This window comes from Aedes aegypti, chromosome 2 (genome assembly GCF_002204515.2).
Source record: "Aedes aegypti strain LVP_AGWG chromosome 2, AaegL5.0 Primary Assembly, whole genome shotgun sequence".
In the NCBI taxonomy this organism is placed as follows: domain Eukaryota; kingdom Metazoa; phylum Arthropoda; class Insecta; order Diptera; family Culicidae; genus Aedes; species Aedes aegypti.
In genome coordinates this window covers 28,056,477-28,078,373 of record NC_035108.1, presented here as the reverse complement: position 1 = coordinate 28,078,373, position 21,897 = coordinate 28,056,477, and the positions used below count along the sequence as shown (strand labels likewise).

Genomic DNA, 21,897 nt, shown 5'->3' with positions numbered 1-21,897 from the left:
TAGAAATCTCAGAGGTCTATTGACACTTCTGGGTACTTCCAGATACGGGAGAAAATTATTACTTATTCCGGGATCCCTTGATCCGGATCCGTACAAAAATTTAATTCCTCATACTCCTCATCTTGTACGTAACTTTCCGCTGAGTGTTCCTCATTCGGAATGTTATGTTGAGGCTCAAGTTGGTTAGAACAGTGAGGCTGTTCTTCACCTTCGTGCATATTAATTTGCGTTCTGAATCTAGATTGTCCTGAAGGATCAGGTTTTATATTTGGTGGTGTTGAAAACCGCGATTGGCCGTATTGTCCAGGCCCGTTCTTAAAGTTATTGATCCTGGGTTGAGAGTAACCCTGGGAAGAATTTTGAGTTGGATTAATTGGTCTATTCGAGGTGTTGTACCCTCGGCCGGTTTGTCCTGCAGGGTGAAATTTTGTGTTGTTATTAAAATTTTTCGTGACGTTAGAATCGTGGAGCTTCGCGAGTCTTTCGCGTCTTTTCTGGCTGGCCACGTGTTGTTCTAAGGCCCCTTCATAGGCCTCTTGGAGATCCTTAGGTTTGTAGATTCTTGTTAGAGAAGATAGATGGTCTGGCAGGCCATCTATGAAAGCATTTGTAACCATGGCTCCATAGCTTAGCATAAGGACTTTGGCACAACTTTTAGTGTCATCGTTTGCGAGGATGTTCGCATTTATGTCAGCTAAGAGTTTTTTTGATTGTTGGTAGAAGCTTAATAGATCTTGACTACCTTGCTTCAATCCAGAAATTTTTGAAATGAGCGTGGCTAGATCACGCTTATCGCCGAGTTCGTCTTGGAGGGCTTTTTTTATATCGGCCCAAACCAATTTGACTTGCCCGCGAATGAGGATATCATTCGCTTCATTAATAATTTTGTCTCTAATTATGCCAGTCCATAGTGGCATAACATGGTCTACTGTGGATTGGTCATTAATTACTTTCTCGCAGTATTTTATCTTTTGATCGACGGAGTCGATCCACGAGGACAACATTGCTGGTTCCCCTGTGAAAGTTGGGATGAGTTTGATGGGATCAGGTACACTGAAACCGTCGAATTTTCTTTCAGCTGGCATATGCGCAGCTGTAGGTTGCAATGTTGAAGCATTTCTGTTTTGGGAGGCTTCTAAGGCGGAAATCTGGAGCCGCTGTTGCCCCTTTTTAGCCATCAGCTCATCGATTAAATCTTGTAGATCTGCTGACATTGCTCTAGTTAGCATTTATTCTGAACAAAACTAAGTTTAGTAAAGGCTTCAAGTAGAGCCAAAAGAATTTTCCAAAAAAAAAGATCGCTGAATACCGAAAAATCACTTCTCGCAAAAATATGTTTTATCAATTCCAAGCAGATATTTTAAATCACAATTGTTGTCATCAATTCACAGTTTACTCTAAATTTAGCACTTTATTATCGATTATTTAGTTATTTGTATTGAATTTTCCAAAAATATACTGAATACCGAAAATCACTTTCCAAAACAAGTTTTATATTTTCACCAATTTCACGAATTTTTGTTCTAAATCACAATTTTTTGTCATCAATTCACAACTTTTTGTCATCAATTCACACTTTTTGTCATCGATTCACAATTCACTTTAAGTCACCAGTTATTTAGTTATTAGTTTATTATAGAAGGAAAATTGTTATGAGGATGAAGGATAGTTTTAATTTTAAAAGATACTCACCACAAATCTACTGGTATGCCACCAGTGATGCCTAGGCGGGTAAGCTGAGCTCCGGGTTGAGAGCGTTTTAGTTCCTCCGGGGGCCAGTGGGTTCCTTGCAGCGCTTCCAGCGATCGCCTGATCACTACACTACACTAAGAGCGATTTTCGAACGCGCGACGAATAATTAATTATTGTTGGCGGGTTTTCCTGATCGCGGCAGCACACTGTGATTTTTGATCGACTTCGGAGTTGACACTACATGGGATCACTATCCCCTCGGAAAACGACTGCGCCAATTATGTGACAGAGTCACATGGAAAGGTTTTTAAAAAACTGAAAGACCGAACTGATCGGTATGGAGAACGAAACTAGAATGATTTATTACTTGTGAATTAATTGTTACAGAGGCCTAGCTTGGAAGAGGAAAGAGCCCTAGCTAAGTAAAAATATTGTAACTGGATCGCGTCGTCCGGTCGTCGACGCGTGTTGCTGATTCGGCGAGGTGTGCCAACGTGTTATGATAGGAATGTTGGTTGCTAGGTGACTTCGTGGAAGTTGGTGGGCTATGGTTGCTGAGTGTTGGCTTGACGATTATACTGCTGACGGTCACTTTATAATTGTGATGGTTGTTCCAATGCGGCTAAGGATGTTGACGCTTGCTGTTGTTGTAGTTGGAGGTTTTGGAGCTTGGCAGAAATGTCTGCTAGACTGGGGTCGGTTGTTAGAGTTGGGGTTTTAGTAGAGGGTTCGATTGTAACTTATATATATATATATATATATATATATATATATATATATATATATATATATATATATATATATATTGGTTCACCCCCTCTAAAACATACAAAAGTGTTTGGTCCATATCTCTATGATTACACGTCCAATTAAAACTCATTAAGCTGCATTCGAAAGGCAAAGAGTTACTCTTACTTCCTATGTATTTTTCCAAAAACATTTTTTTTTTAATTTTGTATACTAAATATTAACTTAAAGTTGTTACATTTTTCAAAAAACACACCTAAAAATCATATCTAATTTCCTCAGCATAAGGTCGACCAAAATTTTAAACCAAAGTGTCATTAGAACCGTAATCTTATATTGTTTGAAGAGACCTCACGAAATTTTGGCGAAAAAATCTGTAAAGTATTCAAAATCAATGAAACAGTCAGTCAAGTCATCGTGCAAAAGTTTGGGTTTACCCCTCAGTATGATCGTGCAAAAGTTTGGGTTCACCTGAGCCACACGCACATCATTTTTATCAATATCTCTGCCATTTTTCAACCGATTTCAATAGTTTAAAGCTTTTGTTTGAGATTTCAAAGATTTAAGTAAGTTCAGGTGAACCCAAACTTTTGCACGATACACCATACTGAGGGGTGAACCCAAACTTTTGCACGATGACCTAAATAACACTTTTGTATGTTTTTGAGGGGGTGAACCAAAACTTTTGCACGGGACTGTATATCATATATATATATATATATATATATATATATATATATATATATATATATATATATATATATATATATATATATATATATATGACCCTGTATAAATAAAGGCACTGAATTATGCACATTGAAGAAGATTATGGCCAATCCCAGCCGAACTTCTAGTTGATTCTTTGTGCATCTTCACTGACTTCGGTCAATCACGGAATAGCAACCATCGATATGTGTAGTCAGTCTAAGCTAAGCTAAGCTAAGGAAGAATCAAGAAACAATCCCTGGAGCATAAAATATGCTTTTTGGCTACACTTTCTTTTCAACTGCTTTTTTATAATAAAGACTGCGTAGACGAAAAGCTTATTTCATTTCAATATGCAGTTGATTGTCTACCAGCTCATCCCTTAAAATTCCTGATGAAAAAGCTGAAGAATTCCCTGCAGAATTCGCTGTAGAGATTTCACTAAAGATATCTCAGGATGAGTCTCTGGAGAAACTTCTGAAAGGCTTCTGGAAGGATTTCTGGAGAGTCCTTGGAGGTATCCCACAATGAATCACTGTTGAGAATTTGCTGGTAGAATTTGTATCCCTGGAAAACCCCCTGTAGAGAGTTTTCAGGAGAAATCTGAGGAACAATTCTTGGAGAAATCCCAAGAGAAATCTCTGGAGGATTTCATGAAGTGATTTTCCCAAAGGAATTAATGTAGAGCATTTATTGGAGGATTTTTTGTAGAGATTTACCTAAAATAACACTGCGGAACACGTTTTTGTCTCCAGCACCAAAATACCGCTATTTACTTAATTAAGGGTTGCTGAATCCATTGCGGTTTTCAGAAATATCATAGCACGTCTAGTTTTTTAGATATCGACTGTTGAAAATGCAAAAAAATGACTATTTCAGCCAACTTGCATGCAAGTTTGCCAGCTTGTAAGGTAATATATTGGCATAATTTGCCACAGAATTCAAACTTTATGCGTATAACAATACTTATCATTGAAGTTTGTAATAGTTTCGATACGGAAAAGTTATTTTTTGATGGTTTAGAGAATTGTTGTATTTTGCCATATAGAAGAAACGAAGAATTTTGTATGGAGACTGCAAGCATGTTGAAAAAATCGATTCAATCAAAAATTTAATCGCGCAATTTCAATCAAATTATGTCTGAAATGAAAGTTCAAGTTCTATTTTGCATGTTTAGTGGATTAGATTACAAAAAAGTTTGATAAATTGTACTTTAAATTTCATGTAAACATTAATAAAACCAGTGTTTTATACAACTTTGGCGACCTGTAGCTAAAAATTGTGACGTGCTGGAACATTTCTGAGAATGGCATCAGATTCAGCAACCCCAAATCTACTAGAGACACATACTTTGATCCTTGAGACACGCAAAAATGTCATTTTTGTTACGCTGTGTAATCCTTGAAGTAGTTCGTAGGATAATTTCTGAATAAATTCCGGCAGGAATTCAGAGAAGAATCACTGGAAGAATTTCAAGAAGAACTCTTAGAGGAATTCCGATGGATTTTATTAGAGGCTCAGAACGAGTCCCTGCAGAAATTCCTGGGGAATCCCTGGAGGATTATCTGGAGAAATCATTAAAATAATTCATATCGTAATTTTTCTTGTGGTAACTCTGGGAGAATTGCTTTAAGAAATTCTTGAGGATTTTGTGATACCAACAGGAATTCCTGGTAGAATCCCTTAAGCGATCCGGGGAGGAATCCCGGAAGATATTTTCCGGAATAATTCCTGCAAGAATCTTGAGAGGACTGCTTGTGGATATTTTAATATGTTTCCGTGGAGGAATCGTCAGAGGAAATGTTAAACAAATCACTAGATAAATATCTTGGGTAATCCTTGGAAAAAAATGTTCAAGTGTTACCCCTGGAGGAAACCTTGGAGATTTTAAAACCACTAATTGAGCATTCCCATACTCTGATAATCCCTCCATAAAATTAAAACATGTAGCCTTGAAGATATCTCTGCAAGTATCCTTGATCTTCTTGAGGAATCTCTGTAGGAATACCAGAAGAAATCGCTTGAAAATTCTCTGGAGGAATTCCAAAGCTTTCCTGAAAGAATTCCTAAAATAGATCTTGGAGCATTTCTGGGAGAAATTCCTAGAAGAATCCAAGTAAAAAAAATACTGGAGGAATATAAAGAAATCCCTGTAGATATCGTTTGCATGAATCCTAGGACAAATCCTTTATCGAATCCTTGGAGAAACTCCTGGAAGAATGCTAGCTGTGAGCTGTGAGTGCTGAGAGACAGCTATTCAGTTGGCTATAAAGGCTCTTAGTTTTTCTTAAAAAATACGAAGCAAAGTGATCCCTTTCGGGGTAAAATTATCCAGAAAATCTGATTGAAGTGCGTTACTACACCGTGCAAGTGAAAATCAGATAGATATCTCAGTGTTTTAATGTCAAAAAAGGTATTGGTCAGCGTGATGGAGCCAAATACTGAATCAATGGAAATTGCATCAGATATGGAAACGGAAGAAATGCCTAAAGAATAAGATCTACTACAAAGTTCCTCAATGGATGATATTGGCGGTGGAGGATCTATCTCGTCCTCTATCCTTAACTCTGAGGATGAGGAGGATGGAGTAAATATCACCATTAAGGAGATACGGAATGATCTACAGAGTAATTTACAAAATCCAGAAATAAACGTAAGACCAAAGTTGAGCGGAGCAAAGAAGAAGCGTTTCAGAAAACTACTGTTGGGTGGACATGCACGGGAGGAAGCACTTTCGATGGTTTCAACACCATCAAACGTGCCCACACCGAAGAGGTCTCGAAACATGAACAACAGTAGCAACAGTGACGGGAAACCCAATCCTAAGAAACAAAAAGGATTGCAGGTTCATCACTCCGTCAATAATCGAATGGAAAATATCAGGCAAGGAGCAACAGCGATTGTCCCTGAGAATCAACAGTCGACATATGGAGAAGTGGCCAAATGGGTTAGAGTAGGAATACTACCAAAAACCTATCCACAAATACAGCTCACAACGGAACAGATGAATTTGGCACAGGAGGCCATTCTCGAAAAACCGTTACTTTTTACAGAAGAGAGTCCTTCAAGCCGAAGTTCACTAACTGCTGGCAGCGAACAGGACACTTAGTGATAAACTGTCAAGACACGGAAACAGCGGATTGGCTCGACTCTGTGGTTCCTACGTTCTGCCCATGGGAAGGCGCTGAATTAACAGTAGTCGATGCAGATGATATCCCAAGGTTAGACGTGATGATTGGCTTTTTTCCTCAAAGTGTGAACAACGACAACGACACCATCCGGATCTTCATAGAGAGTCAAAACGACGGCCTGAGTACCGATAAATGGAGGATCATTCAACGAAACACTCTTTATGAGAAACACGTTGAATGGTACTTTACTGTTGACGAGACGTCCATGCAACATTGCAGAGCCAGTAATTTTCTTCTTAACTACAAGTTTGGGCAAACCACTCTTCGGAAAAAAGGTATGTTCAAACCTGATTCAAATGGGACTGTTACTTTGAGAGATGATACCAAAGACGAACCGGAAAGCTCCGTAAGTACTGGGAACCAACAAGACCATAGTGTCCCGGGACCAAGCGGAATACACGGGAATCCGTCAAAGGTAGAATCCTCCAAGGATCATAACCAGACACAACCAGATGTTAACAATCACCAAGGGTCAAAAAACAATGTTTTTGGGCATCAAACTGGGCTTGCAGAGGACCAGTTTCTCTATGAGCCTCCAAAGGACCGAAACTCTTCTGGGCCGACAAAGGACCATAGCAGGTCTGGATCGTCAAAAGACCAGACTATCTCTGGCCATCCAAAGGGACAGAGAAGCTCTGAGCTATCAAAGGCTCGGAGCAGCGTTGGGCCGTCGAAGGACCAGAGCAGTTTTGGGACTCTAAAAAACCAAAATCATTCTGGGCCTTATATGAACCAGAATGCTTATGGGCTGGTAAGGGATCAAAATACACCTGGGCTTCGTAAGAACCATTATGAAACTGAACAAAAACACAAACAAAAATCCACTGGGCTCAAAAAGGACCAGATGAATTCAAAAAACGTCTAACTATGAGAGTTTAAAATGTCATCTAATAGAAATCATATGCAAATAGATACAAACATAAAATGTATACAAATAAACCTTCATCACGCTAAGGGTGCAACTGGAATCCTCTGCCAGAGGTTTATGAAAGAAAAATTAAGCGTAGCATTTATACAAGAACCTTGGGCTCATAAAAAGTTCTTGGAATTCCTATGCAAACGGGTAAAATTATTTTTGATGAACACAGTTCAAGACCGCGCACAGCACTATTACTTAAAGGGGGAATTAAATTCGTACCATTGACACAATTTATCACCAAAGATTTAGTTGCAGTTCAAATGGAGATTCCCACAACCCGGGGAAAAACTGAAGCTTGTATAGCTTCTGCATATTTTCCTGGGGATGTGGACACAGTACCTCCTCCTGAATTGGCAGCTTTCGTAAGATTTTGTAAGAGTAATAATAAACATTTTATTGTCGGTTGCGATACTAATTCCCATCACACAGTTTGGGGAAGCACCAACATAAATAAACGAGGCGAAGACCTTTTTAAATACATATCTTCGAGCAACATCGATTTATGTAACGAAGGAAATCAGCCTACATTTACAACAAAAAACAGACAAGAAGTATTGGATATAACTATGTGTAGTTCAATGATTTCTACAAATATAAAAAAATGGCGAGTTTCAGATGAAGAATCTTTATCTGACCACAAACACATAGTGTTTGAGTACAGAGCCAGCAAAACAATCAAAGTGACCTACAGAAATCCTAGGAATACCAACTGGGAAAAATATGAATCAATGTTAAATTTAAGTAATAATATCTCATTGAATGACAATATAGAGACAACAGAACAATTAGACAATATTGCAGAAAATATAACTGGAAAAATTATTCGGGCGTATGATACTTGTTGTCCAATAAAAGAAGAATTCTCTAATAGAGATGTTCCTTGGTGGAATAAATATTTAGAAAACTTAAAGAAAAAATCTCGGCAGCTTTTCAACCGCGCAAAAGTTTCTGGGCAATGGGACCAATACAAAAAGGCCCTTACAACTTACAACAAAGAAATAAGAAAATCCCGTTGAAAAACCTGGAAACATAGAAAAAACTCCGGATGTAGCAAAATTACAGAAGGTTTTTTCCAAAGACCATTCAAATGGGCTGGGAAATTTGAAAAAAATAAACGGGAGTTTTACCGTTGATACAAAAGAAACTCTTGAAATAATGATGAAAAGTCATTTTCCAGGATCAAGTTTAGTAATGAGTGATGATAGAGAATGTGATAAAGTTGGAAGAAACCTCTAGGCCTAATAGGACTACTGGCAACAACTTAGATCTACCGGATACTATCTTTACTCGATCTAAAGATGAGTGGGCAGTGAATTCTTTCGAACCTTTCAAGTCACCAGGAAGAGATGGTGTTTTCCCTGCACTTCTACAGAAGGGTGGACAATTACTGCTTGACTCTCTCACAAATATCTTTAAAACTAGCCTATGTCTTGGCCATATACCAAAAATATGGACTCAAGTTCGGGTCGTCTTTATTCCTAAAGCAGAGAAAAAAGACAAAACAAATCCAAAATCGTTTAGACCAATAAGTCTAACATCTACAATTCTTAAAATCATGGAAAAGATAATAGACGAATACATAAAGTCAAAATACTTACAAACAAATCCTATCAGTAAATATCAATTTGCTTATCAACCCAATAAGTCTACAGTCACAGCTCTTAATGAACTGGTTACAAAAATAGAATCCACGCTTCACAGGAAATAAATAGCTCTTATGGCATTTCTGGATGTTGAAGGTGCGTTTGATAATGCGTCTAATAAATCTATTGAAAATTGTATGGTGAAAAGGCTGTACTTGGCAGTGGTGTCAACATGAAGGGTTGAACATTAACCCATCAAAAACAGTTTTGGTGCCGTTTACTCGCAGAAGAAAGATTACTTTAAAAAATTTGACTATAAACGGATGTATTTTACAATATTCTTCCAATGTTAAATATCTAGGAGTAATACTAGATAGTACTCTCAATTGGAGCTTACACTTAGAGCAGGCAATACTCAAAGCCACAAATGCTCTATGGGTGAGTAAAAAAACTTTTGGTAAAAAATGGGGACTGAAACCAAAAATGATTAATTGGATCTATACGGTTATAGTACGACCCAGAATAGTTTATGCTTCACTAGTTTGGTGGACAAAAACAAAACAACATATGGCCCAGAGAAAGCTTGGAAAGTTGCAACGCTTAGCCTGTATGGCCATAACAGGAGCAATGCACAGTACACCATCAAAAGCCTTGGAAGCAGCTCTTTATAAACTTCCGCTACATCAATTTATACAGAAGGAAGCTGAAAAGAGTGCTCTAAGGCTGAAAAGAACTCATACATTTTTAGAAGGCAAACTTTTCGGGCATCTCAGTATACTGAAAGATTTTCCAATAAATCCATTGGTAGTAATGAACGAAGACTGGATGGAAAATAGGATGAACTTAGATATACCATATAACGTGGTTGAAACAAACCGCCAAGTATGGGAATCAGGGGGTCCGAATATCTCACCAGGATCGATAATTTTCTACACTGATGGCTCAAAAATGAATGATAAAACCGGGGCTGGAATTACAGGACCAGGTATTGATATTTCAATACCAATGTGAAGATGGATCACTGTTTTCCTTGCAGAAATTTATGCCATTCTAGAATGTGCATCTTTGTGTCTGAGAAGGAAATACAGGTATACACGGATTTACATATTTTCAGATAGCCAAGCGGCGCTGAAAGCTTTAAAATCATTCACAAGCCAATCAAAACTGGTATGGGAATGCATAACACTGCTAAAGCAATTGTCCGTTAAGAACCAGGTTAATTTATACTGGGTACCAGGCCATTGTGGAATTGAAGGTAATGAAAAAGCGGATTTACTTGCAAGGGGAGGGTCAAGTGTCCAGTTCATAGGACCAGAACCCTTCTGCGGTGTATCCAAATGTTTAATACAAATGGAATTGAAATAATGGGAGGATCAAATGATACAGTCAAACTGGATTGCAACAGAAACCTTAAGGCAATCAAAACTGTTCATAACTCCAAATAGAAACGTTACGGAAAAACTTTTAGGTTTAAACAAAAAATCTTTAAGCATACTTATTGGACTTCTCACAGGACATTGTCCGACAAGATATCATTTGAATAAAATCAAGCGATGTCAAACTGGTGTCTGTCGATTTTGTGACTGTGAAATAGAGACCTCACAACATTTGCTCTGTGACTGTCCAGCGTTATATGTACGTAGAAGACAATATTTCAATAAGGGTATTTTAAGCCCTTTTGAAATTTGGTTAGAAAATCCCAATCTGGTTAAACCAACCCAAAACCAAAAAAAAAAAAGAATGCTAATATATTCATGAAGCACTATCGGAAATGGTCATGTACCATGAAAAACAATAGTTCTTCCTTAAGGAATCTCTAGCAAACGCCCTAGTGAAGAAATTGCTGTAAGAATTACGGTAGAGGTTATCCCTGAAGGAATCGTCGAAATACTTCCTGGAGAATTCTCTGGAAGAGTCTCTGGAGATGATTAGAGAGGAATTCTTGATGGAATCTCTGGAAGTTTTCCTAGGAGAATGTATGGTGCCCTATTTGAGTAGGTCTCAAACGTGCGATTAGTGTCGAAAGCTATAATTTGCTAGCAAAAAAAATGTGGTTTTATTTATCCACAACATAAATTTTGACTTGTCGAATCATTCCGATTCCTTATATTATTTTTTTCTAATTATGTAATAAAGAAAATGGAATTTGCGTAAACGCGCAGCTTTTCAGCAAGATCAAACTGAGGGGCATGGGCAGGGCTGTTAAGTATCATGACCGGCTTGCGACACTGACGAAACGAGTCTTCTCACTGTCGCAAGTCAAAACTATATTTCATGTGCTCACTTCGTCAAGTCGCAATGACAGAGTTCTCACGAGAGCAATTTTAATGTTGTTTTGCTATTAAAATTTGTATCTCATTATGGAGAATTTCGGGAAGTAAATGTGTTTTTAGTGGATATCCTTCCTTAAATGCAACGATATGAACAAAAATTATATCAGATAATCAACTAAAAATAGTCAAGATTGCGATTTTGTCACAGGCCGTAGTAACGGAAAAATGAAAGAGAATTTAGAGATCTCTGTCATTGTCTAGTCGTCCGATGACAGTCAGGTAAGCAACTATGTAAAAGACGCGTGACATTTACATTGACGCTTTCCAGCACTGGGCATGGGGTTAATCCCACTGGTAGAGAATCTTTCCGGGTTGGAAATTTTTCTGACTTCCCAGGCATAGAGTATTTTCGTGCTTGCCAAAGGCAAAAATGTCAAATGGCAAACCTCTCCGTTAATAGCTGTGTAAGTGCTCTTAAGAACACTAAGCTGAGGAAAAGGCTCTGCTCCAGTAGGTGCGTAACTCCAGGTATATGGCATGATGTCCTTTTACATTTGGATGAAAAATCGTGTATTTTGAGCCGTCGCATGATGGATCTATATGATGGTCTGAAAATGTCCACATCACACCCTAGCGGAACCGGTTCCAGAATACTCCGAAAAACCGGCCAAATCTAATTTTTTATCCTTCTGGTGCTCTTGAATAGCGGAATGAAAAACCATGAAATATGAATCGTCGTTATATACATACTATCTGAAACAGGTTTCAGGATCCCTTGTGCCCAGAATGACCATACTCACAAACAATTTCCTGGGTCCCATTCTAGAGTTCCATACCTTTCATATAAAGCTAAAAGAACGGAAATCGGGTCAAAAATTGATTTTTGAGAGCGATTCACAGTCATGGGTCATGTTTGACCCTTAATGCATAATGTGTAACTTTTTCTTAAGAGGAAAATAACTATCATCGTGTTACAAATTTTCAGAACCATTTTTTTTGCTCAAAATCGGAGCAATGCTGAAGAAAATCTATCATTGCATTGCACTTGCTATCTGAAATACGATGATAGATTTTCATAAGGATCGATTGAAATTTGAACGAAAAAACTGGTTTTTAATTTTTTATGATTGCTGATGATTGAATGTTGGATTCTTGAGCCTAATACATTAGGAAGGTTAAAACGTTCAAAAACACTTTAAAAGATGTGCGGCAGGTGCGCTAATATTCTGTTTGCAGTGAAGTCAAGGAAACTTTCATAATGAAGAGATCCTAGACCGACCGGGAATCGAATTCAGATACCTTCAACATGGCTTACCATGCATTGTAGCCGCAGACTTTACCACTGTGCTAAGGAAGTTTTGGAACGTTGCAACGAGTAGACTTGATATTTGCTCGCAATTTGAATAACTATAATGGGCTATTTTAAATTCATAGCATTAAAACTATGAAAATGGAATCGCCGTTTTTGTTAGCGATTTCTCGTTGTGTCCCCGAATTTCAAGTTCCTCTTTTACGTGCAATGTAGTATATGCTCCTTCCAACTGATGCATTTGCGTTTCGCACCCAACAAAAAGCTCCAACTAGTTTTCCCGGGAGCATTCCATTGTTCCCCTGCGTCTCTTTAACAAAACCAAACTTTTTCAAGGATCAACATTCCTTTCCCGACCGGAATGCTTCGGTTAGAATCCCTGGCAGAAAAAGACACCCACCCATTGAACCTTGAAGCAGCTTTGGTGACCCACCCACTTCGGAGCATTCCACAGAACGGCTTGGATAAATTGTCAGTTTTTGGACCCCCAACTATCAATCCCATCGGATGCTTTGAAGCAGGTAGAAATGTGCTCTTTTGAGCAGCACTTGAATAATGATGGTCTGTCCGTTTTTTTTTTTGCTTTCCTCAAAAAAGTCAACAGAAGCCATTGTTCGCCTGGCTCCTTTGAGGGTGAATTCCTAGATGAAAAAGAGTTTGTTTGTTCCCCACATGTGGTCTTTCAACCTTTCAACGCCGGACTACTGTAGAGTGGGTGTTTTGTTGACTTCCAACCGAGAGTGATTTGTTTTCCCCATTTGGGGTACCACATCTATTTTTTGTGTGGTCGGATTTTGCTACAATGCGAATATGGCTTCCCCTTATTTTTAATTGGATAGTAGAACAAATAAATTCAACTCAACATGGTTTGCTCTAACTAAATTGGACTGGTTTTTCTGTAATCAACAATCAATGGCGTAGATAGGATTTTTCTGAAGGGGGTCTAGGGGGACAGCGTATTCTGATTTGAAGGATGGAATATCAGTCACCAGATTTATTAATTTGATCTCTCAAATGATCACTTCTGGTGTTTATCAACAGTGATCTCTTGATAATTTCGCAAAATTTAATTTTAAAATTTTCCAAAAGCTTCCTTTGGAATAATTTGCTAATTTTTTCAGATTTAATTTGAAATCCCGACAAATATGCGTTTTGGAACTATCTTGGAATAATTTTCTGTTGAATTTCTATTTTTCTCCTGAACGTATTTCGGACCCAGTTTTTATGTTCAATAGAAATGTACCCAGAGATGATATATTGTGAAAAAGCAAAGCAATGTTTGTGTGGAATAACTTTACCTTCAAATATGGAACAAAAATCTGAAGGAGGAGGGCTTGACCCCATGCTTACCCCGTACCAACGCCAGTGTCAACAACAAAAACCATAAAAATTCCCATCACTCACCTTGCTATCCTTGGCTTCCGCTCCGTGGTAACGAACCTCCAGCTGACCTCCGAGCACCGCATACCAGTAACGACCCTGCTCGCCAGCTCGAAACACTACGGAACCAAAACCAGAACGAGAGAGAAAGTAAAAGAGTACAATTTTAGCTTCTGATTGTTTGCCACAAACTTTCCTGAATGTGCGGTACCACCATTCAATCAACAACAACCACAATCAGGAACAAACGCTCGAAGTATGCTTTACTTACATGTGACTCCCTTTTCCAGATCCTCGTAGAAGCCACACATGGCCAGCTGCTGCAGGGCCGAACCGGGAAGGCGGCAGAGAGGTTCCACCCGGCGCAACCGACAGGATATCAACTCGCAATCCCGCATATTGCGCTCGCAGGGCCTGAAAGTAATGGAGAAAGGAAAAAAGTGAATTTTCAGTTATCAACTGGTTGGGGGTAGTTCGAAAATTATGTATATTGCTTTTCAGTTGAATGTTCAAAACCATTCAACCATTGTTTTTGAACTACGCATTTTTGTTCTGGAGACGTTTTTGTCTCATAAACAAATTGATGTATTTTTTGAATGACCCCTCAACCAAGTTTCGATGCGCGTGAAATTGTTGAATAAAAAAGTTTATTTATTGTGCAAAAATGACCGCGGGTTGGCCAGGATGTGGTTTTGGGGTTCCATCAAGTTGAGCTCGATGATTGAGAGGACGACAGTTGATGACCGTAGATTTTATCTAAACGTTTTATTTTGACATGGCTTATCAGAAAAGAGTAATACACTGTAACCTCAATTTACGAACTAGATCGGGGGTGCGCAAATTGAGTTGGTGCGTAAATTGAATCAGTGCGTAAAACGAGGGAGCTCAGTTCGTAAAACGAGGTTTTGCCAATTTATCATTTCTATGTAGAAGAATGTCTCACAATACTGGACCCTAGAAAATTGTTATATTTTTAAGAAGCGTTTGTACTGTCAGATCCAAGTTTTGGTAATTAAGTGAGTACAACATGTGTTCTAGTTCATCCAAAAACTTCCTGGAATATACACCTGCAATGTACTGGCATATTTAGCGATCCTTTGATGTTTTTTTGATATGGCACAGGCCCTTATCTATTCAGAGTAGTAAAATGAGTATTTTTATAATTTGTGCCGATGTCCTAGGTCCTCCAAGGACTCCATTGAATATAGGCCTTGGGATCTACGACCGTAATAAAAGATTAGAGGTTACTTTTCATTTACTCCACAAGCCCCTAACCATTCATGTGAGTAAACCGTGTATTGTTATAATTTGTGTGGATGTCCTAGGTCCTCCAAGATCTATATCGAATATAGGTCTTAGGATCTACAAGCGTAACCAATTATCAATAGATGCTTTTTTGATATGGCACAGGCCCTTATCTATATGTAGCAGTAAAATGAGTATTGTTATAATTTGTACCGATATCCTAGGTCCACCAAAGACTTCATTGAATAGAGGCCTTTGAATCTACAAACGTGATCAATGGTCTATAGGTAGTTTTTTTTTTAATATGGCACAGCCTCTTAACCATTCATTTAAGTCAACGGAATATTTTACTGATTTAAACGGATGTTTATGGTGCTCCAAGGACTCCATTGAATAAAAGCCTTTGAATCTACGGCCATAATAAGTGATTAGAAGATAGTTTTCAAATACTCCAAAGGCCCCTTACCATTTCTGTGGGTAAACGGTGTATTGTATGAATTTGTGCGGATGTCCTTGGTCCTCTAAAATCTCTATCGTATATGGGCGTTAGGATAAACAAGCGTAACCAATCATCAATAGATAGTTCTTCAATATTGCAAAGGCCTATCACTGTCCATTAGGGTGCGGCTTATTTTTCAAAAGTTCTCAAAACCAAAAATTCGTCTGCTCTACTGAATTCAAATCACATTAAAAGAGAAACCTCAAAATCTGAGCCAAAAATATTAACATTTAGAGGTGGCGCAAGCGTGTTGAAGGTGAATTTTCAAGTTTTAAAAAATGACCTGCAGTTAAGTAAACATAACTTTGTTGTTTTTCAACCGATTTCAAAACTTTTAGTACCATTTTCTTTCAAATTAAATTTATAAAAAAATTGTAGAACATTGAATTTGTCTAAAATCAAAACTAGTCTTAGTTAAAAATAATTTTATCCAAATTTTTCCTCATTTTGTTAAAAAAATCATTTTTGTTTGACCATAACTTCATTAAAACTCAATCGATTCCAAATCTTTTTACATACTTTTGAAGCAAATTTATTTGTTTTCAAACTGTACATACAACATTTTTTTCTAAAAAATATTTTTGACTTAGGTATTCAACAAACACTACCCAAAAACATGATTTTTCAATGAAAAAATCAAAGTTCTTTGGATTATTTAAGTTTTTTTTTGCGGAAAATATCATTTTTTCTATAAAACTTAAATATGTAAAGCATCTTGCCTTAATTACGAGTTGAATAGTGCATATACTTTTTAACATATGCAAACATAATTTTGTTTCAAAATTATTTAAAAATTGTTGCAAAGTCCTTCCCAAAGGTTTAACAAATGAGAAAAATCAGTTTCAGCTTAAGAGACAATATTTAACTACCAAAGATTTGACAAAACTAGTATTTTTCGTTAAAAAATAATGTTTTTGTGCAGTTTTTGCTGAATAACTTGGTCAAGACATTTTTTTAGTGAAATGTGATATATGAAAGGTTTGAAAACAATTAAATTAGCTTCAAAAACATGTAAAAAGATTTGGAATCGTTTGAATAATCATGAAGGTATGGTCAAACAAATTTGAAATTTTGAGTAGAACGAGGAAAAATTTGGAATAAATTACTTTTAACTAAAACTTGTTTTGATTTTAGACAAATTTGGTGTTTAACAAAGTTTTTACAAATTTAATTTTGAAGGTATTGTGCTAAAAGTTTTGAATTCGGTTGAAAAATAACAAAGTTATGTGTACTTCACTGAAGGTCATTTTTTATAACCTGAAAATTCAACTTCAAGACGCTTGCGCCACCTCTAAATGTTAATATTTTTGGTTCAGATTTTGAGGTTTCTCTTTTAATGTGATTTGAATTCAGTAGAGCACACGATTTTTTGGTTTTAAGAACTTTTGAAAAATAAGCCACACCCTACTGTCCATAATTGCAAACGAAGTGTTGTATTGAGTTGTGTCGATGTTTTTGTACTTCCGAGGACTCCACGATATATAGACTTGAGTATCTACAAACTTGATGATGATGATGATGATACTTATTTATAGCATAAAATATAAACTCTTAAGACTAAGTAGCCCGTCATTCGGTTTGGTAGCCTTGTTGATTTTCCAGATTGCAATTTCAAAGTGATAAAACTCAGTCATCTTAATTAATATTGATTCATAAAAGTATCACTACTTGAGCTTACATACAGAAATTGATTTTCTTAAATACGCAATCGTGGGACGGTTTAGCTACAATCATCGATGCCCACAACAAATTTCAATGACGGCCTACTTCGACTCAATATAAGCAAATGGATCAATGTACTGATCTGTACTGATGTTCATGAATTTACTTCGTTAAACAAGTGACGTCTATTGAATTTGCGTAAAAACAGACTTCGTTGATTGAGGTTTAGGTGAATTTAATTTAAAAATGGCGTCAGACATCGATTTTCGTCAACAATACAGGTCGCCATCTTGGATTCCAAAATTGCGTTTGACATCGATTTTCGTCATCCCCTCGTCGTGCCCGTTCTTAAAATACCCATATTGCATGGGTTTCCAACGATTTTCTTCAACCGAGGTCACCATCTTGGATTTCAAAATGGCAACGGACATCGATTTTCGTGATCCTCTCGTCGTGGCCATTCCGAAAATACCTATAATGCATGCGTTTCCAACGATTTTTTCATACCGGGGGTTGTCATGTTGGCTTCCAAAATGGCGTCGGACATCGATTTTCGTCATCCACTTGCCGTGCCCGTTCCCAAAATACCTAATTGCATGAATTTCGAACGGTTTCTGAAACCAGAGGTCGCCATATTGGAATCCAAAATGGCTTCGGACATCGATTTTCGTCATCTCCTCGTCGTGCCCGTTCCGAAAATACCCATATTGATTCCCAAACCAGAGGTCGCCATCTTGGATTCCAACATGGCGTCGGACTTTGATTTTCGTCATCTCCTCGTCATGCCCGTTCCGAAAATACCCATATTGTATGGGTTTCCACCGATTTTCCCAAACCAGAGGTCGTCATCTTGGATTTCAAAATGGCGTCGGACATCGATTTTTGCCATCCCCTCATCGTGCCCGTTCGAAAAAATACCCATATTGTATGGGTTTCCAAAGATTTTCCCAAACCAGAGGTCGCCATCTTGGAATCCAAAATGGCGTCGGACATCGATTTTCGTCATCCCCTAGTCGTGCGCGTTCCAAAAATACCCATATTGTATGGGTTTTCAACGGTTTTCCCAAACCGGAGGTCAATGATTTCCCACAAAATTGTCAAAACTCAATTTACGCACTGCGTAAAAAAGTGACTTAAATTGAGTTTACTTCGTAAAAAAAGTGACTTAAATTGAGGTAGCGTAAAAAAAGACTTCGTAAATTGAGGTTTTAGTGTATTCCCAAATTTCTGCTTACACTTTCTATTTCTAGTAAATGTCTGGCAGAAGAATGAAAGCACAGACATAAGACTGAAGATTTGATATACGTTTATAGCCATGGATTCAACTAATAACCAGATAATTTATGTAGTAATTTAAAAAAAAATGCCTTAAGAAACTCCGTGAGAAATATTTAATGCTTTGCCTATTAGCATATAATAATCTATTTAATCTCTCTATCATTTACAATTGATAGATGACGGTGCTCCCTATTATTATTTTCAGAAAAAAAAATCTCCATTAAATCTGTGCTCACCAGTCGTTTTCTATAGTTAATCTGCATGTCTGGGCAAAATTTAAAAAAAATCATAGGCCTCGTTTTGAAGTTACACCCTTTTGGTTATGTAAGTCCACAAATTCAAAGGAAATCTGAGATATTTAAACGGATTTTTATTGGCCGTGATTATCAAAAGAAATAAACCATCAAAATTAGGTTCAAAGTGTTTTCAATTATTTGTAATCTCTGCGTGAAGTTTTGTGTGAGATGATTGTCAAACTTTTTGAGTTATGCCCTTTTTGAAGTGTAACCATTAAAATCACTAATTTCAAAGAGAAAAAATAGGCATTATAATACCGGTGCGCATGTTCAAATATTTTCAATGACAGATTGCACTTACATGCCGTCAAAGTCTTTCACAATTGACTGATTTTTCATAGGCTCAAGCGATATAAGGCATTACGGAGCTAATTTTGTAATGTTATGTTTAGTCATAATATATTGTTATAACGCAACAAACTGCCCCTCGGCTGTTCTGGTTGACTGAGTAATGCGCTATTGGCCAAACTATGGCGCTCTTGACCACTATCAATACTTTTGTCATCATTTGTAGCATACCTTACACCATTTAGATTTTTCACAAATCTACAATTTTACCTGTGGCTTTCCCGGTCTTTTCGATCTCAGCAACATGTAAGACTCCTAGATGAATACAATATTGAAAGAATTGTATAAATTAATCAACTCATTCTCAAGCAAACGCTTGAAGAGTAAGCCTCAATACTTGAAATACGTTCAAGAAAAGTAATAAATATTCGGTATTGTTTGGATTTATTGATTTCAAAATCGTTATACTTGCAGAGCGTAAATTTACATGGCCTCCTCAAAAATCAGAACTCAAATCAAACCTCTCTTGAAAAGATTCTACACCACATCCCCGAATTTCATTTCCCCGAATGGCATTAACCCGAGAGTCATCACCCTGAACGCATCATTATGCTGAATGATATTGTCCCAAATTTACAATTACCTTAGATGACATTGTCCCGTGATAATGGAATTCGAAGTAACGTCTTAGCAGCTATTCAGCAAGACCCAGTCGCGGTTTGCATTTCACCAGTCAAGGACCTTTCCGGACTTGGAGTCTTCTCGAATTCCCAGTGCTTAAAACTTTTTCGTGGTTGCTACACAATGAACAAATACAAAAACGGGCCATTGACAAAGAATGCTCTCAGATGTAACCCTAAGCTCAGAAGCTGCTTCTGTCCCAGTTGAGACGTAACACCAGAAACGAAGAATGAAAAACATTGAGCCAAAACAGTAGAAAACTTCTTAATTTTCATAGAACTTCCTTTCACTGATATATCATACCCATGATACATTAAATCCATTAAAAGGTAAATTCTATAATTTAAATTTTTTTTTCATAATCAATCATAGTTCGTAAATCCTAATTCATAACATTTCACTATCGCACTATACGCCATAATTATAAGTTACTCGAGATTCCCAGCCCAGTGAATGACGGTTGTAGAATGCATGAAAAGTTGGGGAAGTGTTGATGACAAAGTTCATAAATAAATACTACACTCTTAAAAATAATGAAAATTACTGTAGACGTAATTCACGTTATGACTGAGTGAAACATGATGTACCGTCAAACGGGGTGACTTGCAACGGCGGGGTGACTTGCAACACATTGTAATTTACAACTGAATTTCACTATAAAACACAAATTGCAAAAGAAAATTGGTTTTAAATAGGTGCTTCAATACGTATGACGCACAATTCAAGTAGGGGGCACGATTAAAGCTGTTATTATAAATATGAGTATACAATAAACATATTTTTCTAAATGTCTTGCAAACTGATGCTTGATGGAGGTTTAAAATCGTGACCTGAAAACATGAGATAGATTTAGTTTGCAAAAGTAATACTCTACCTGTTGTTTCTATAACTAATAAGTGATAATATGACGAATTTTATTTTACTAAATTGTAGCATCAACTTTTTAATAAAAATCATTTTTATATAAATGTACATATGCGGGGTGACTTGCAACATTTTATTTCTAAGCAATTTAGAGTTTTATAAAAGTTAAAAACTTTTGTGTTAGGTCGTCTACTTTTTAATCAAAAGAGTAATAATTCATCAATCAACTACAAACACTCGTTAAAAATATTGTTCATTGAGGATATTGGACCTTGATGATTTAACGCCTCTTTTTCCCATACAAAAGTAGTTAAATTATTTTCTTATATTGAGCTGTTCGGTAATCCAATCCGGCTCGGTAGCTTAGTTGGTAAAGCGCTCGTCTAGCATACAAGAGTCCTGGGTTCAAATCTCAGCCGAGCACGTGGATTTTTTTCATAATTTCACCCATAATTTGTCCATCTTTACCACGCGTAATGGGTTAATTAATTTAAAAATATCAACAGTTTGTTGGAAAAAACTGAATTAGCATTGAGTGTTGCAAGGACATTTAAAAAAATCACCTTGATATGACAAAATAATTCGATTCATTCTTTTTCATCTCATTCTGTAGGAAGTTCTCAAGGAATTTATATTTTAAGACAACGTTTAGATCATGGTTCTGGTTGATTGAAGTTGAAAAGTGTTGCAAGTCACCCCGATTGATTGAACAAAAAATGTAATTTTACTCGTTAGTGGACACGAAAACGATGGCACTGTGATCGACATTTCCCAGTCAGAATCAGACACTGACGCATTTCAAATTCGACCCAGATTTACGTCATTTGGCTCGCTTCTTTTATGTGCATTCAAAACACGTAAAATCACATAATTTTTTGGGAGTGTGTATGGAGAAAAAAATTTGTAGCCAACATTGGTCAATGTGAAAAGAGCGGAAAAAATCAGACAATTTAACAATCAATGTTTTCATCAAAATGTCCAAGTATTGACAAACTTTAGCTGAGTGCAACTGGCGCTTTTAAATGTTCTAGGAAAAAAGCCCCACGAGGCCCAACTTTCTTTCTTCACGGCAATGAAACTAATATTTTTCGCAAAACTTTTCAAAAGAACCTATCTAACATTGAGAGGCTCTCTTTGTTTACTAAGGACTGTTCATTTAAGAAAGTGGACACGTGTTTTTTACAGTAAACTGTTTATTTTCGAACAAATTCATGAGTTTACCTAAAATACATGGAAATCAACGTAATTTCGATCAAATTCACATAAATTTGAGCATTTATTG

At 37.0% G+C, this 21,897-nt stretch overlaps 1 protein-coding gene across 7 annotated transcripts in view; it reads right to left on the bottom strand.

Moving 5' to 3' along the window:
- The window catches only part of LOC5573236 (rap guanine nucleotide exchange factor 4), a 1,027,655-nt gene that overhangs the window by 639,738 nt on the left and 366,020 nt on the right, over positions 1-21,897 (bottom strand). For all 7 annotated transcript variants that reach the window (XR_002499466.1, XM_021840357.1, XM_021840363.1 and 4 more), the window contains exons 5-6: positions 14,074-14,216; positions 13,827-13,921 (exon numbers count right to left, since the gene is read on the bottom strand). Coding sequence is in view for 6 of the 7 variants with exons in the window: in XM_021840357.1 (XP_021696049.1) it covers positions 13,827-13,921; positions 14,074-14,216 (238 nt within the window). In the remaining variant the exon portion in view is untranslated. The remainder of the gene's footprint in view (positions 1-13,826; positions 13,922-14,073; positions 14,217-21,897) is intronic.